The 13,231-nt window shown below is 39.6% G+C and overlaps 1 protein-coding gene across 1 annotated transcript; it reads left to right on the top strand.

Annotated features, from left to right (window-relative positions):
- Positions 1–2,106: 2,106 nt before the first annotated feature.
- On the top strand, positions 2,107–12,671 carry LOC104277125 (acyl-coenzyme A synthetase ACSM4, mitochondrial-like). Its single transcript, XM_009873675.1, has 13 exons — positions 2,107–2,307; positions 2,558–2,768; positions 3,913–4,120; positions 5,161–5,304; positions 6,159–6,315; positions 7,174–7,253; positions 8,195–8,318; positions 9,083–9,163; positions 9,310–9,411; positions 10,884–11,011; positions 11,116–11,215; positions 11,829–11,948; positions 12,585–12,671. Exons 1-13 carry the CDS (start codon positions 2,107–2,109, stop codon positions 12,669–12,671), a joined length of 1,743 nt encoding a protein of 580 aa, XP_009871977.1.
- Positions 12,672–13,231: the final 560 nt, after the last annotated feature.

Genomic DNA, 13,231 nt, shown 5'->3' with positions numbered 1-13,231 from the left:
GGGACCAGGTTTTGAGTGAACTCTTTCCTATCAATCTCAAAGGCTTTGGGTCTCATGCACCTTGATATGTTCTGTTAGCACAGGGTGCCTATTGAAATCAGAGGGAGTTGTGTATTCAGGCCACTTGCAAGATAAGGTCACACATAAACACAGATGCTGCAGTCGGGTACTAAAGAAAAAAAAAACAAAGCAGAAAGATAAGAGTCTCCTGTTTGACTTTGTGGCCTTTTTCTCTTCATAACAGGCCCTTTTCCAAAGATGTCTTTCAAGTAACATCCTCTCAGAAGTCCAGGGGAAAACTAACAAGGCCTGTTTGACCTGAACAGGCCATGTTATAAGTTCAGGACACAGCCTAAGACTCCCAGAGCACAGGTAAGATGACAAAACCATTGACTGAGAGCTGGTTTTCTCCTGTCTGCCACTGAAACAAATAGCAATCAACAAAACCCCCTCCTGAAAACCTCCTGCCAGGAAACAGGCACCATTTTGGGAAGCGCTTCCAACCTCTGTGTTAGAAACTGCAGTAAGAGGAGTATCATGCAGAAGTCAGTCCTGCCAGGACACATTTGCAATGAGAAAAGGAGTGAAATTCAGTGGAAGTGAAGAGAAAATTGAAACGGAGAGAACGCACTGTTTTCTTTTAGGCATACAGCAGATTAGGTCACATTTCTGCACATTTCCTTCATCAGTGCTAACTAGTTCTGTTTTTTTCATTTTGTACTTTACAATTTGAGAGCTATAAATCTCTGCCTTCTGCAGAAGTCACAGGCCACTCAGCCGGAAAGGTTGGATACAGGATAAATACAACTCTTGGGTCTTCTGCTTTGTTGCCATGCACACCCTAGAAATTGTTGTGTGGTCGAAAGCCATCGACACATGCCTCGTGTGTTAGCACCTTCTGTTTGCATCTCTGTTTTGCATCAGATACAGGGATTTTAGTGACGTCACTTACTATTTGTTGGCATTGAGAACGCTTTAAGCTGTTACTACACCTGCGCTTGCAATACGTAATGCAAAGGTGAAAGTAACTGCATGGTATCCCTGTGAGATAGGTATGTGCTGTTGACTATAAAATAAGGAGAAGGTCATGCCACAGAAAGGTTTAAAAACAAAGCTGGCTCCCTTGAGTTGAGGGAAAGATTCCCTTAGATGTAGGGTGGTGAGTTTCTTGAGTATTTGATTACACTCAAAACAAGTTTATCCCAAAACTCTGCATCTATGAGTAAAGACCTAGTTTTCTCATCTTCCAAGGCTGGACTTTAAATAACTGCAATATTTTCCTTTCTGTCTCTTCCATGTGTACCCGTATGTTCTCTAGCGAAGACTACTGGAAGCGCTGGAATTTTCTTTGCAAGTTGGTTTTACAGTGTGTATCTCTTTCAAAACTGTACACCTCAACTCAAGTACAAAGCAAATGGAAGTCTTTAGCATTTCACCTTTGCTTGCCTAGTGTTTGTGTTTATTCCATGCCGCTAGTGAAAACAGAACTCACAAGGAAATAAATGAGAGATTCATACGTTTTATTGGTGTGTAACTTCAGTGCAAATCATCATCTAGTGTATATTTAAGACATGACGTAATTACAGAGGCAATTTTAAATCAAGGCCATAAACAAAGTGTCCTCTAAATGCTTTCTAACTAGTGGCATTTTATTTCTGTAAGCAAACAACATAAAAATTTCCAGGAATCAAGAGACAGATATTAGAAAAGGACTGGCAAGTGAAAGTTTAGAGATGAGAGATGAGATTCATTCATCAGCTGACAAAGTAGAGAACAAAGATTATAATGAAAAACCAGTGAAGAATCTCTTTGCCAGAAAAAGAGGAACACTTATTTTAAGAATCGTATAAAATAAGCAGGAAAAATGAGGAGATGTGCAAACAACTTATTTATTCAAGCTGATTTGCATTAATTTTTCCAGCATCACACACTATCTAGTTTAGATGTTGGACAAACTAGACAGTTTGTGATGTCGGATTAATTAATGCAAACTTAGCTATTTTAAAATGTGTTTTCTTTCATTTCAGGTGACTGATTCCTGTAGATGTGCGTCTGATTTTTGTTTTTATTTTTTTATCTCCACTTTCTGTTAAAACATAATTCATCATGAGAACATTTATTAAACCATGGATTCCTCAGTGTCTGCAGATTCTCAGATCACCTTGCAGATTATTCCATGGATGCAACAGGCTTCTCACATCTCAGATTATTTCACATTATGATTCTATAAACCAGTGTAAAAAGGAACTTCCAGAATATTTCAACTTCGCAAGTGATGTCTTAGATGAGTGGTCACGACTGGAAAAGGTAGTATTTTTCTTTTACTTCATAGACATGGGAACAAATCTTAGATGATACAAATAGTTTTCCTCATGGATACTGGATAGTCTTAGCTGCAGAGTAGAGTGTACTGTTTTATTCTCTTTGTCAGAAATACAGGTATCACCTTAAGAAACAGGTTGCCAGGAATGATTTGGTTAGTCTGGAGTTCTTCTGGATTGAAACAAAACCTTTAAAGGTTTGTCATCTTATTTTAATACCTTCTGTTACATTCTAGGATGGAAGACAACCAGCAAATCCAGCTTTTTGGTGGGTAAATGATGAGGGAAAGGAGGTGAAGTGGAGCTTTGAGGAACTGGGATTTCTGTCTAGGAAAACAGCTAATATACTTTCTGAGGCATGTGGTTTGCAGAGAGGAGACAGAGTTATAGCCGTTCTGCCTCGTGTTCCTGAATGGTGGCTACTGAATGTAGCCTGTATGCGAACAGGTGAGTGACCTTACTCTTGAATGCAGAAAGAAAGTAAATAGAAGATATGAAAAGTATGCTAAATCAGTTTGAAAAAAAGTAAACAGGAGTGTGCTGCTGTACCCTGTACAATTCCGTTTTTGCATGGAAGGAAAATTGGCAGCACCGACACGGGAACCAAAGCGACACTGTACAAGCTGCTGAAAGAGATGTGGGCCAGATAAGCAGTGTCCTTAGTTGAAGCTGCTGAAGGTTGAATGGTTGCTATCTAAGGCCAGATTTGACTAGATACATTATCAGTGTGGACAGTTTTAGTGCAGTAAGTTGTATTCCTAGACTGGTAAATAATTCAGTACAATACTTCTTTGCTCTGCTGTTACAGTTTTGCAGGTTCTTAAGAAAACTTGAACTCATTGTATTTGTAGACTGCTAAGCATCCATGATGGACAAATTCAGCATCAACAGGGACGTGATCAATTATTTTTGTCCCATTTCTAAACTGTGATTCTTGCAGGTTGTAAATGATGTTAAGACTCAGGGAATCCAATTCTGTCGTATCCAAGATTTTATGGACTATGATGTAGGATTATCATTCAGTATCTCAGTGCCTCAGTTTCTCAATAGTAAAAATTGAGAGACATCTCTGAAGGTGCAAGACGACTGAAATTAGTCCGTAGGTCAAGTCTACAATATCCAAAGTTATATTTGTTCACGTTATCAAATGAATCCAAGCTTGAGAGGTTTGTTGACTGAGCAATATATGTAAGCTACTTGACTTCAGTCTGTTTATTGCATATCAGAGGTGTTAATTTCTTATTGGAATGAATAATGGCTTTACTCCAGATGTTAGTATAATCCAAATTGCTGGCCTTATGTACTTAATTAAGGGAGCAATAATCTAGATACCTTGAGTTTTGTGTCATCCACATTAAATGTCAGTGTTGCATGGTCTGGAGGTCTTTCAGAGCCTGATGATCTCAGATATTTCCTAGGCTACAAACTCACCCAAGCTGTGTCTTTGAGCATGAGTTATACTTAATTCTTGTTTCTCAAATAATAAATTTTTGGCAAGTAGCTCAGCTTTTCTGTGGCTAGGATTGCGTCCTGTGAACACAATAAAGAGCAGTGGTCAGTTTTCTAAATTGTTTGTTGGGTTTTTTTTCAGGAATTGTCTTTATTCCAGGGACATCCCAATTAACAGCCAAAGACCTCTTATATCGACTCCAGGCTTCAAAGGCCAAGTGCATCATTACTAATGATACATTGGCACCTGCAGTGGAATCTATCGTGCCTGACTGCCAGTTTCTGAAAAGCAAACTAATTGTAGCCAAAGGGAGCAGAGATGGGTGGCTGAACTTCAGAGAACTCCTTGCGTGAGTATCCAGCCGTTTTACCATCATCCCTGTGAAGGAAGCTCTGTCAGTCAGGTGAAGCTGCTGAGTTTTGGGATTACTTTCTGAAACACAAATGAGTAAATTTTTGCATCCCTCTGCCAACTTACTGTAATCACTGCATTAAGTACAAATCCTTCCAATACACTTTTTGGGAGCAGCTCTTTTATGCTGTCTTTACTCAACATCCTGCCAGCTTTTAAAAGCTCTCTACTTCTACTGTGATCACAAGACAAGCGTGCAGAGTACTGATCTTGCAGTTGTTTTGTCTTCTAAAGCCCTGCCTAATCCCTTTTGAATTCAGTGAGAAGATACCCGTTGCCAGCTCTCGGTACTCAGCTAACTTGGCCTCAGTTAATTTTTCCTTGACTACCTTGGTAGCCCAGATGATCTGAATCGTTTATCAGTCTCTTGTACCTAAACAGTACAATACGTGTCTGACATCACCTTACCTGGCCTAATAGCCTGAGTACAGCTGCCATTGACTTCAGATGGAAAGACAGGAAGTGTTGAGGTACAAGGTGGGTTTGCACCTACCTGCTGTTCCTTAACCAGCACCTTGAGTGCTTTGCAAAATAGCTGTAGACGGTATCACTGGAATACACTGCGAATGCTCACATATCAAAAGCAATTGTAACTAGCAAAATGTTCTCTCTAACTCTTACCTGTAGTATCTGATGGAACTATTTACTTAGTGAGATCATGCAGTTTGAGGCCATTTTCCTGTTTATTTTCTAAACCTTAAAAAATACTGTTTCCTTTGTGAAAAACTGTAGTAACTGGAGCCAGGCTCTTTTCAGCGGCATCCAATGACAGGACAAGGGGCAACGGGTTCAAGCTAGAACATAGGAGGTTCCACAAAAATATTAGAAAAAACTTTTTCACTGTGAGGGTAACAGAGCACTGGAACAGGCTGCCCAGGGAGGTTGTGGAGTCTCCTTCTTTGGAGAGTAGATGATCTTTTGAGGTCCCTTCCAACCCCTAATATTCTGTGATTCTGTGATATACTATTTCTTCTGAAGGGTGACATCTGCTGACCATCAATGTGTCAAGACAAGGAGTCAAGACCCAATGCTGATCTATTTTACTAGTGGAAGTACAGGCTCTCCAAAAATGGTGCTGCAGTCCCACAGCAGTTATGGCATCGGATTTGCAACCAGTGGCAGGTATACCTTGCAGTTCTTCCAGGTGTCCTGATGAAGTGACATGATCACAATTAAATTGAAAATAAAAACTCCAGTAAGTGTAGCCATTTTGTGAATGTAGGATCTTGCTGCTTCCTCACCCTCCCGTTTTCTTGGTATCACTCTCATTACTAAAAGCTTCTTGAAGGCTCGGTTGAGATCATCAAATAGAGTGTTCTGTTGCCAAGAGGAGGGACTGAGAGTAGCAATAAGGATAGTGTCCTTATAGCAAAACCAGGTGAAGTCACGTGCTTTAGCGTTACGTAAACCTTCCGTGAGAACCAAAGCAACCTCCGACCATAGCATGATACCTTAGACGTTACAGTTCAGTTTGAATCTCTGACTTGATACTGACTTGCTTTCATTGAACATGTTTAATTTATGCTTCCTAAGGAATAACAAATTTCATTCAAGTCAAAGGATACATTTCTGAAGGCATTCTGAGTTTGGAAGCTGGTGGTGTAGAGCCCATAGAAGTAATTTGATTAGTTTTGTAGAGATATAATCTGTGATTTAGCTGATGTTTTTAATCCACAAGGTGGGGAAAGCTTATTCCAAATGATTCTTTTTTTGATCTAGATCCAGGTTCTTCAACTCAAGCCAAGGGTGTTTTGCACTGTTTAGGAGAAAAACAAGCTCTGGAAATGTTAAACAGGAGGGAGTATGGGGAAATAAGAGAATGTTTAAGCTTCTTCAAGTCTTACAAACTTTCTGAAGAGCCCCACTTGCTGACACTGCGTCTTTTAATGGAAGCTTCCTGCCCTTTCCTTTAGTTATGCTGTGGCTTGAGTCTCATACTCTGTGAAGCATTTTTTTCTTCTTTACTTTGTCATCAGGCACTGGATGAACTTAACTCCTTCAGATGTAATGTGGAATACCTCAGATACTGGCTGGGTGAAATCAGCTTGGAGCAGCGTTTTTGCACCATGGATCTGTGGATCATGTGTCTTTGTACACAATATGCCGCAGTTTAAACCAGCAATTGTTGCAGAGGTAAGCATAACATTTTATACTGTGAGTTTTAGTTCTGTTTTGCACAAGTGAAGCAAACAAGCTCGGCTCTGGTGCCTGGGTACCCACTGCTCCATAGCAGCAGGGATGGTACTTCCCACATCCCAAGCAATCATCCCTCCCTTTGGTGCCCAGCAAACTGGAGGAACAAGTGTTTTTCCTTCTGATTAGACTAGGTCACGTGGTTACAGTGCAGAGATGTGGTGAAAAAATGGGGATCACTGCTGCCTTTTCCAATATTTAGTGTAAAGCTCACTTCAGGTATGGACTTCCAGCTACTTGGGCTCAGGGTGAGCATGGGCCCGTCATCAGAGCATGACGTAAGCCTGAATCAGGGCCCTGTTACCCTGAATTTTCAGTGAGCTGCTGGAACACCTGTTTCTCCTCTGCCATTTCATAAAACCAGTCAGCTGGCCTATTTCCTCAACATTCACCTCTTGTGTGGAGAGGAGACCCAGACTTTCCCAAGAATAAAATTAGAAAGGCCTTAGCGTAGCTCACTACTGTCACTTAGTCTTGAGCCTGGGACACAGTTGCCTTGGGAAGCAGAAAACTGTCTTCATTGGAACTGCTACTCTCAGTGGTTGGTCCTTTACATGGGTGACTTTTGTTGGACAGAAAGTACTACATTTTCTACAGCAGTGGGACTGACTGGTACAGCCACTTCACAGCCAGGATTCATATCACTAATCCATAGTGACCGTCTCTGTATTGAATGTATTATTTTATGATTTTTGGTCTGCAGACATTTGAACACATAAATTGTGTTAATCACCTGCACATTTTACAAGGTCAGACCCACGATTACATTTTCAACAGAATAGCTTTCTGTTTTTCTAGACTCTCTCAAGATATCCCATCACTGTCTTTTGCACTGCTCCCACTGCCTACCGCATGCTGGTCCAACATGATCTGAGCAGGTACTGCACATCTGTCTCTTGCAGCAGTAGCAAGGAGAGGCTGGGATATGGTGCTGTCACAGCTCTGGCTGTTTAGTTTCTGATGTTGACTTTTTTTCTTTCTAAGAAAAGAAAGCTGTGCTCTGAAATAGGAGAACAACTAGTCACACTGTTAGCTATTCAGGCTTCAGAAATGGGTCTTTGAAAAGACAACAGAGAGGAAACAATTTTTAAGTTGTCACTTCCTCTGAACTTACGGTTCACAGTTAAATTTAAGTGAAGGTTTCAGGCAGCACTGGATTAGAGAATTAATTTTAACACAGTGGAGTTGTTTTCATACGTATGAGAATGAAGTGAGCAGTTAGAGGGCTTTCACATGATGAGAGTTATTTGGCAGCTGTTCCCACCAGTTTGTTACGCTGTGAAATACTCAGTTTATGAGAAGTAGTCAGTGTGATTTGGAAGTTTTCACATTTTCAGTAAGGTACTTACTCTTCTCAATAGATCTTTCATCCTGACAAAAGCCATCCCTGGTTTAGGAAAGAGCTCGGGCTCTGTGCCTGAGCCTTTCTTTTGCTGTAGAAAATTCTGTGTCTTGGATTTCTCAGTTTGATCTTGGATGTCAGCATGTAACTCAGCTTTCCACAAAATTCTAATGTGCTTATGCTGTTTTCTCCTTCTTTTGTCATCTTTTCCAAGGAAACACCTTTATTGACTCTTTTTTCCAGAAAAAAAACCCCACTATTTCAGTGACACAGAGAGAAATCACATTATCCTTGGTGGTAACATGAGCAATCTAGGGATCCAATCCAGGACTCTGAAACAGGATAATTATTATAATTTCCAAAGCAGTTTGTGAAGTTTTAGGCGTACTTACTTTGAAAGTAGAGGGAGACTGTTCAGTTAAGACCATTCACTGCTCTTTTTAGAAGTTAACTGTTTCATTTGTTGTTCCTCTCAAGCTACAAGTTCCCAAGTCTGAAACACTGTATATCTGGAGGGGAACCACTCAATCCTGAAGTGATGGCAAAGTGGAAAATCCAGACAGGGCTGGATATCCATGAAGGTTATGGCCAGACTGAAACAGTATGTTTGCCTTAATTCTTAATTCTATGCGCTCTCAAAGGTAGTGATACCAGAGACACAATGTGCTTGATAAATTAATTGAAAAGGTGAGAATCATTTAAATGAACTTTTTCAAACAGAGCCTATATATAATTATGATTCTAAAGTTCCAAAATCAACTAGTTGGGTATTTTAATGTTTATAGGAAGTGACTGCATAATTCAGCCCCTCACAAAAACCATGCCAGAGATACCTCAGATCAAAAACTTGATAGTAGGTTCCTTCATAATCTCTATTTAAAACAATAAACTTAAAAAAAATATTATTTGCTCTGAGTACTGGTTTGGCCTGAGGTTTTAATGAAAAATATGAAATCAGTTCACATCCCAGACTTCTCTGTAAGTGAACATTAACAAAACTTTTAAGATTCAGATTTCAGACATTCTCTCCTTTTACCCTTGATATGGTCCCACCTTAATTTTCCCGTTATTGAAATAAGATCTGTAGTAATTCCACATTTGCTGTCTTGCAAATTCGAGTGTTTTCAGAAGAACCTGCTGGCTCAAACTGAGCATGAGCAACCTGACTCCACAGGGCTGACCTGAAATGTCTCTCAAGCCCTCTCTGATGTGCTTGAGAAGCAGAGTTCTTTAGTCCTGATGGAGCCCTTGTCATGACAAAGTCATGAAGAGATTTCATGCCTAATAAAATAAATTCATATTAAAACCACAAAATTATTATCAGTTGTAGTAATAATTATTTAAAAATAAAAATCTGTTACACAGGTGACAATATGTGCCAATATGAAAGGAATGCAAATTAAACCCGGCTCTTTGGGAAAAGCCGTTCCCCCTTATGACGTGCAGGTATGTTGAGATGTTGCCTCTGAGGTCAGCTGTAGGGGATGCAAGAGTAGGAGAATGCTGTCTGTGTCCCTCCTCTGTCCTGCACTGTGCTATAACAGATATTTCACTGAGCTGATCAAAGCAATAATGGTATGTCCTTCTGCAAGATTATAGATGACCATGGGGCTATTCTGCCTGCAGGAGAAGAAGGCAACATTGGTGTTCGAGTTCAACCGACACGACCATTCTGTCTGTTCTCTGAGTACTTGGTAAGTCTGAACTGATCTGTCTGTGTCTGCCGAGAAGTTGAAGAGAGACACAGGGCAAAGTTCTGTTGACTTATTCAAGGAGCAGAATTTCATCCAGGCACTTCACAAGGTCTTACTAAATTGGTTGAGGGCTTTGAGTGTGATCAGTGCATTGTTCTGCTATTCCAGGAACAGACTGACTGGCGACAAGGTGCGACATGAACCAGGGGGTACCTTGTTGTAGATCTGCACCTGACAGGGCTTCGTATTCAGCGCATCACTCCTTTCCATTCCATTTCACTCCTATCCTTGGTTAAGGATTAATGAAGGAATCCTGTACAGGCTACTCTAATATGTCAGAAGCTCAGGGAGGCTTTCCAAAGAGCACAAGTATCTTCTTCCCTCTCAGCACTCTCGTAGGCATCTGCAAACTGATCTTTTAAATATTTAAAAGTTACGCAGCCCAGCATGTGTTTATCTCTGGTGTCAGAGAAACCCTTCATATAGTTGCTTGTCACATAGACAATGTGCCCAAATCAACAGCACAGAGACAAGCTACAGCACAGAGCCTTCAAGTGTGGGTGATCGTATGGCTCTGTGGTAGTGGCATATGTAATCTAACTTTGTTATTTGAATGGGAATGCCCTACCCACTGAAAGCAGAACAGGCTTTAAAAAGCGCGTCAGAAGAATGGGCATTTTAGTTCAGATCAAAAGTCCATCTAAGCTAGTGTTCAGTGCATGGTGGTGCTGAGTTGTACATACTTAGGAAAAACACTAAAATCAGGCAAATACAAAGATATTCTCCACTAAACTGTCATTTTGAATAAGCTCTGAAGAACCTATCTATATATTTAATCTTCTGAAAACCCGTAATGTTTGTGTATTTTTAGTGTCCATCAAACAACAGCTTGCACAAAGTAATTGCTTGCTATGTGATAAAAAACTTCTCATTGTTCAGTACTATTACTTCAGTTTTTCATTGTGTCTTCTGTTGTCAAGGTGTTTTCCCTGTGTACTCTAGACTCAATAGATCAATGTAGATAATAAAGTTTTTCCTGTAGGTCACTTTGTGCTTTGATCCTGAAGGTTACGGGTAAAAAATTTCCTTTGACAGGAGGTCATTGTGGCAACCCCCTACAATAATAAATCATTTGTCTAAAGAGAGTGGGTTATACATTTTTAGAAATTTGCTGTGATGGATGGGCATTTTGGTAGAGCACAGCTTTTTTTCTCTAGAACATGAATTCGTATATACACGAATGCTCTTTTCCATCTCTCATAGAATCATAGAATCATATTTCCATCACATAACTGCTAATTAATGCGGTTCTGTGTTGTTTTTTTCAATAAAAGACATAAAATAGTATTTAACATACTCATTTTGAGAACAACTTAGAATGTGTTCAATCATTTTTAGCAGCACTGCAAAGTAAATGTGTTACATTTCACTAACAGCCAAATACATTTTTGAATATGTTTGATTGCTTTCAGGATAATCCAGAGAAAACAGCTGCCTCTGTGTGTGGAAATTTTTATGTTACTGGGGACAGAGGGATTATGGATGAAGAAGGATATGTCTGGTTTGTTGGAAGAGATGATGATATAATAAATTCTTCTGGGTAAGTCAGTTGCTTTTAGATTAGCTTGTTTGCACATTAAAATTAAATCCTGAAAGACTAACTGGCTAACTTGCTCCGGCTGTCATATCTGCATTTTCTCCTAGGTATCGTATCGGACCGTTTGAAGTCGAAAGTGCATTAATACAACACCCTGCAGTTGTAGAGTCAGCTGTTGTCAGCAGTCCTGATCCAATTCGAGGGGAGGTAAAAATTAAAAAAAATGTAGAAAGAAATGCACTTTATTCTAATCATCAAATTGCTATGTGTACTAAGCTTCCTTGGAATTAAATATGTTTCAGAGTTTTGAAAGTAAAATGGGTTAAAAACACTTTAAAACCATACCTTGACAGATGATAGAATTTCAGATTTATTTCCCTCTGTGCAGCATTTGATGTGGAAAAAAGCTTGACTGTTGAGACTTATTGTTGCATCTCTTTGTCTAAAAAGAAAATTTGGATTATTTCTCATTTTGTCACTTAAGCACATGGTGGCAATGATTTTTTTCTTTTATATTTTTCAGTTTTGAAGCATTTCTTTAAGCCCCATGGTGAGGTTTTCATTGTTGTCTTTTCTGTTCTATAACTTTTTTGAAAGTTACTAGTGTATCAAAGTAAGAAGAAAAAAGTGGAAGCATGGCAGAAAATCCTGTTCTGCAGAGTATGTTCTTCCTAACATTGCATTCTGTAATAAACAGCCAATGAAAAGGGAAATTAAAGAACTGAACATTCTGAATTTTGTTAATCAGTTTTAGCAGCAAATGTGTCTCTTTATTCCCGCATCTGGATGTTAACAGAATCCTTTAATTTTTGTGGCACAGGTAGTCAAAGCCTTCATTGTTTTAGCTCCTGCTTTTGTATCACACAATCCAGACGAATTAGCTCATGACCTTCAGCAACATGTTAAGAAGGTGACTGCACCTTACAAGTATCCGAGGAAGGTAAGAACACCACAGAAAGACAGATCTTGTATTTGCATCAAAAACTGAACAGTTTTTGTCCTGCTTTGACTTCTCTTCAACTGCAGTCTGATAAACACTCCGATCACAGTTTAAAATAAAAGTAAGTTACAGGGTCTGTTTCACCTTGTAGCCTTGGGTTCATGGTCTGTGCTAAAAAGGACCCAAAGGGAGGAAGCAGCAACGTGACTTGTCTTTACCAGGGTCCAGTCTTCCTTTCATGAAGTACTACGGTTTTCACAGCAACTCACATGGGCAAAGTGTTCAGCTCTTACCAATTGCTCCCCTGAGCTCTCTTCAGACTCTCCACCAAAGCAAAGGAGAAGTTCCTGCTGGCATCACAGGGGTTAGAATCCATCTCTTACAACCAGGAAGGACACCAGTAACTCCCTCTCCTGACAGTTGAAGCACTTGTCTCTTCAGGATTTTGGTGCTTGTCCCTGCAAGTACTGCCTGTGCAATCAGCTAAGATGTATAGTAAAGAATTTCACCACCCCAGCCCCAAGCTCTGCAACATCCCATCTTTTTATCTCAGTCATGATAAAAGTGTGTCTTTCCTTGCAGCTGGGAGGTTAATCAGAATGTATCTGTCTAAAAGCAAGTATTTTTGCCTTTCAGGTGGAGTTTGTTCAGGATCTGCCAAAGACAGCTACTGGGAAAATCCAGAGAAAGGTTCTAAGGAACAAAGAGTGGGGAAGAGTATAATGTGATCTGGAAACGGAAGAGAGAAAACTTCCATCATCCATTCCAGCCGTAACACATTGCACTTGGCATCTAGTCATGACTCAGAGCACTGGCAGAATGTATGGAAAAACAAGCTGCAGAAAATAAATGGAGAAAACACTCATACGGCTTAAGGATGTGTGGTACTAGAGCCACTTTTGCCACCAGCCTACAAATTTCCAGAAGAAAGAAGCTGCACGTAATTAAGAATATAGAATGGGAGAGAGAAGGGACATATCCTTCTTACAAAGCTTAACAACGGTTTAATTTTTTGAACTGGAATTACTATAAACAGCTTCTCAAAACAAACAAACAAATAAAACGAACCTACAATATTTTGATAATTACAAATAAATGAGAAATCAATAAAATAATCTTTGTCCTATAGTGGGTATCAGCAGTGAAGTGATATTCTCTCTTCGAAAAATATCACGGTAACATTCCCAAGTTCTTTCTGAGTGGAAGGAGAAAGATATATTCTTTAACTACTTTTCTTTATCTAGATGAGTTTGTGATCTACTTAAATGGTTAAAGTGGGGGAA

Source organism: Apaloderma vittatum, unplaced genomic scaffold (assembly GCF_000703405.1).
Source record: "Apaloderma vittatum isolate BGI_N311 unplaced genomic scaffold, ASM70340v1 scaffold41097, whole genome shotgun sequence".
Lineage (NCBI taxonomy): Eukaryota > Metazoa > Chordata > Aves > Trogoniformes > Trogonidae > Apaloderma > Apaloderma vittatum.
Note: the sequence above shows the minus strand (reverse complement) of the source record. Positions and strands in the feature narration are given on the sequence as shown.

What these genes read in the sequence shown, in the direction of transcription:
- LOC104277125 (XM_009873675.1), top strand. Translation starts at nt 2,107, where the DNA reads ATGAGAACATTTATTAAACCATGGATTCCTCAGTGTCTGCAGATTCTC. An exon ending in AACTTCAGAGAACTCCTTGC is followed by an intron (nt 4,121 to 5,160) that starts GTGAGTATCCAG and finishes TTTCTTCTGAAG; the next exon opens with GGTGACATCTGCTGACCATC. An exon ending in CTTACAAGTATCCGAGGAAG is followed by an intron (nt 11,949 to 12,584) that starts GTAAGAACACCA and finishes TTTGCCTTTCAG; the next exon opens with GTGGAGTTTGTTCAGGATCT.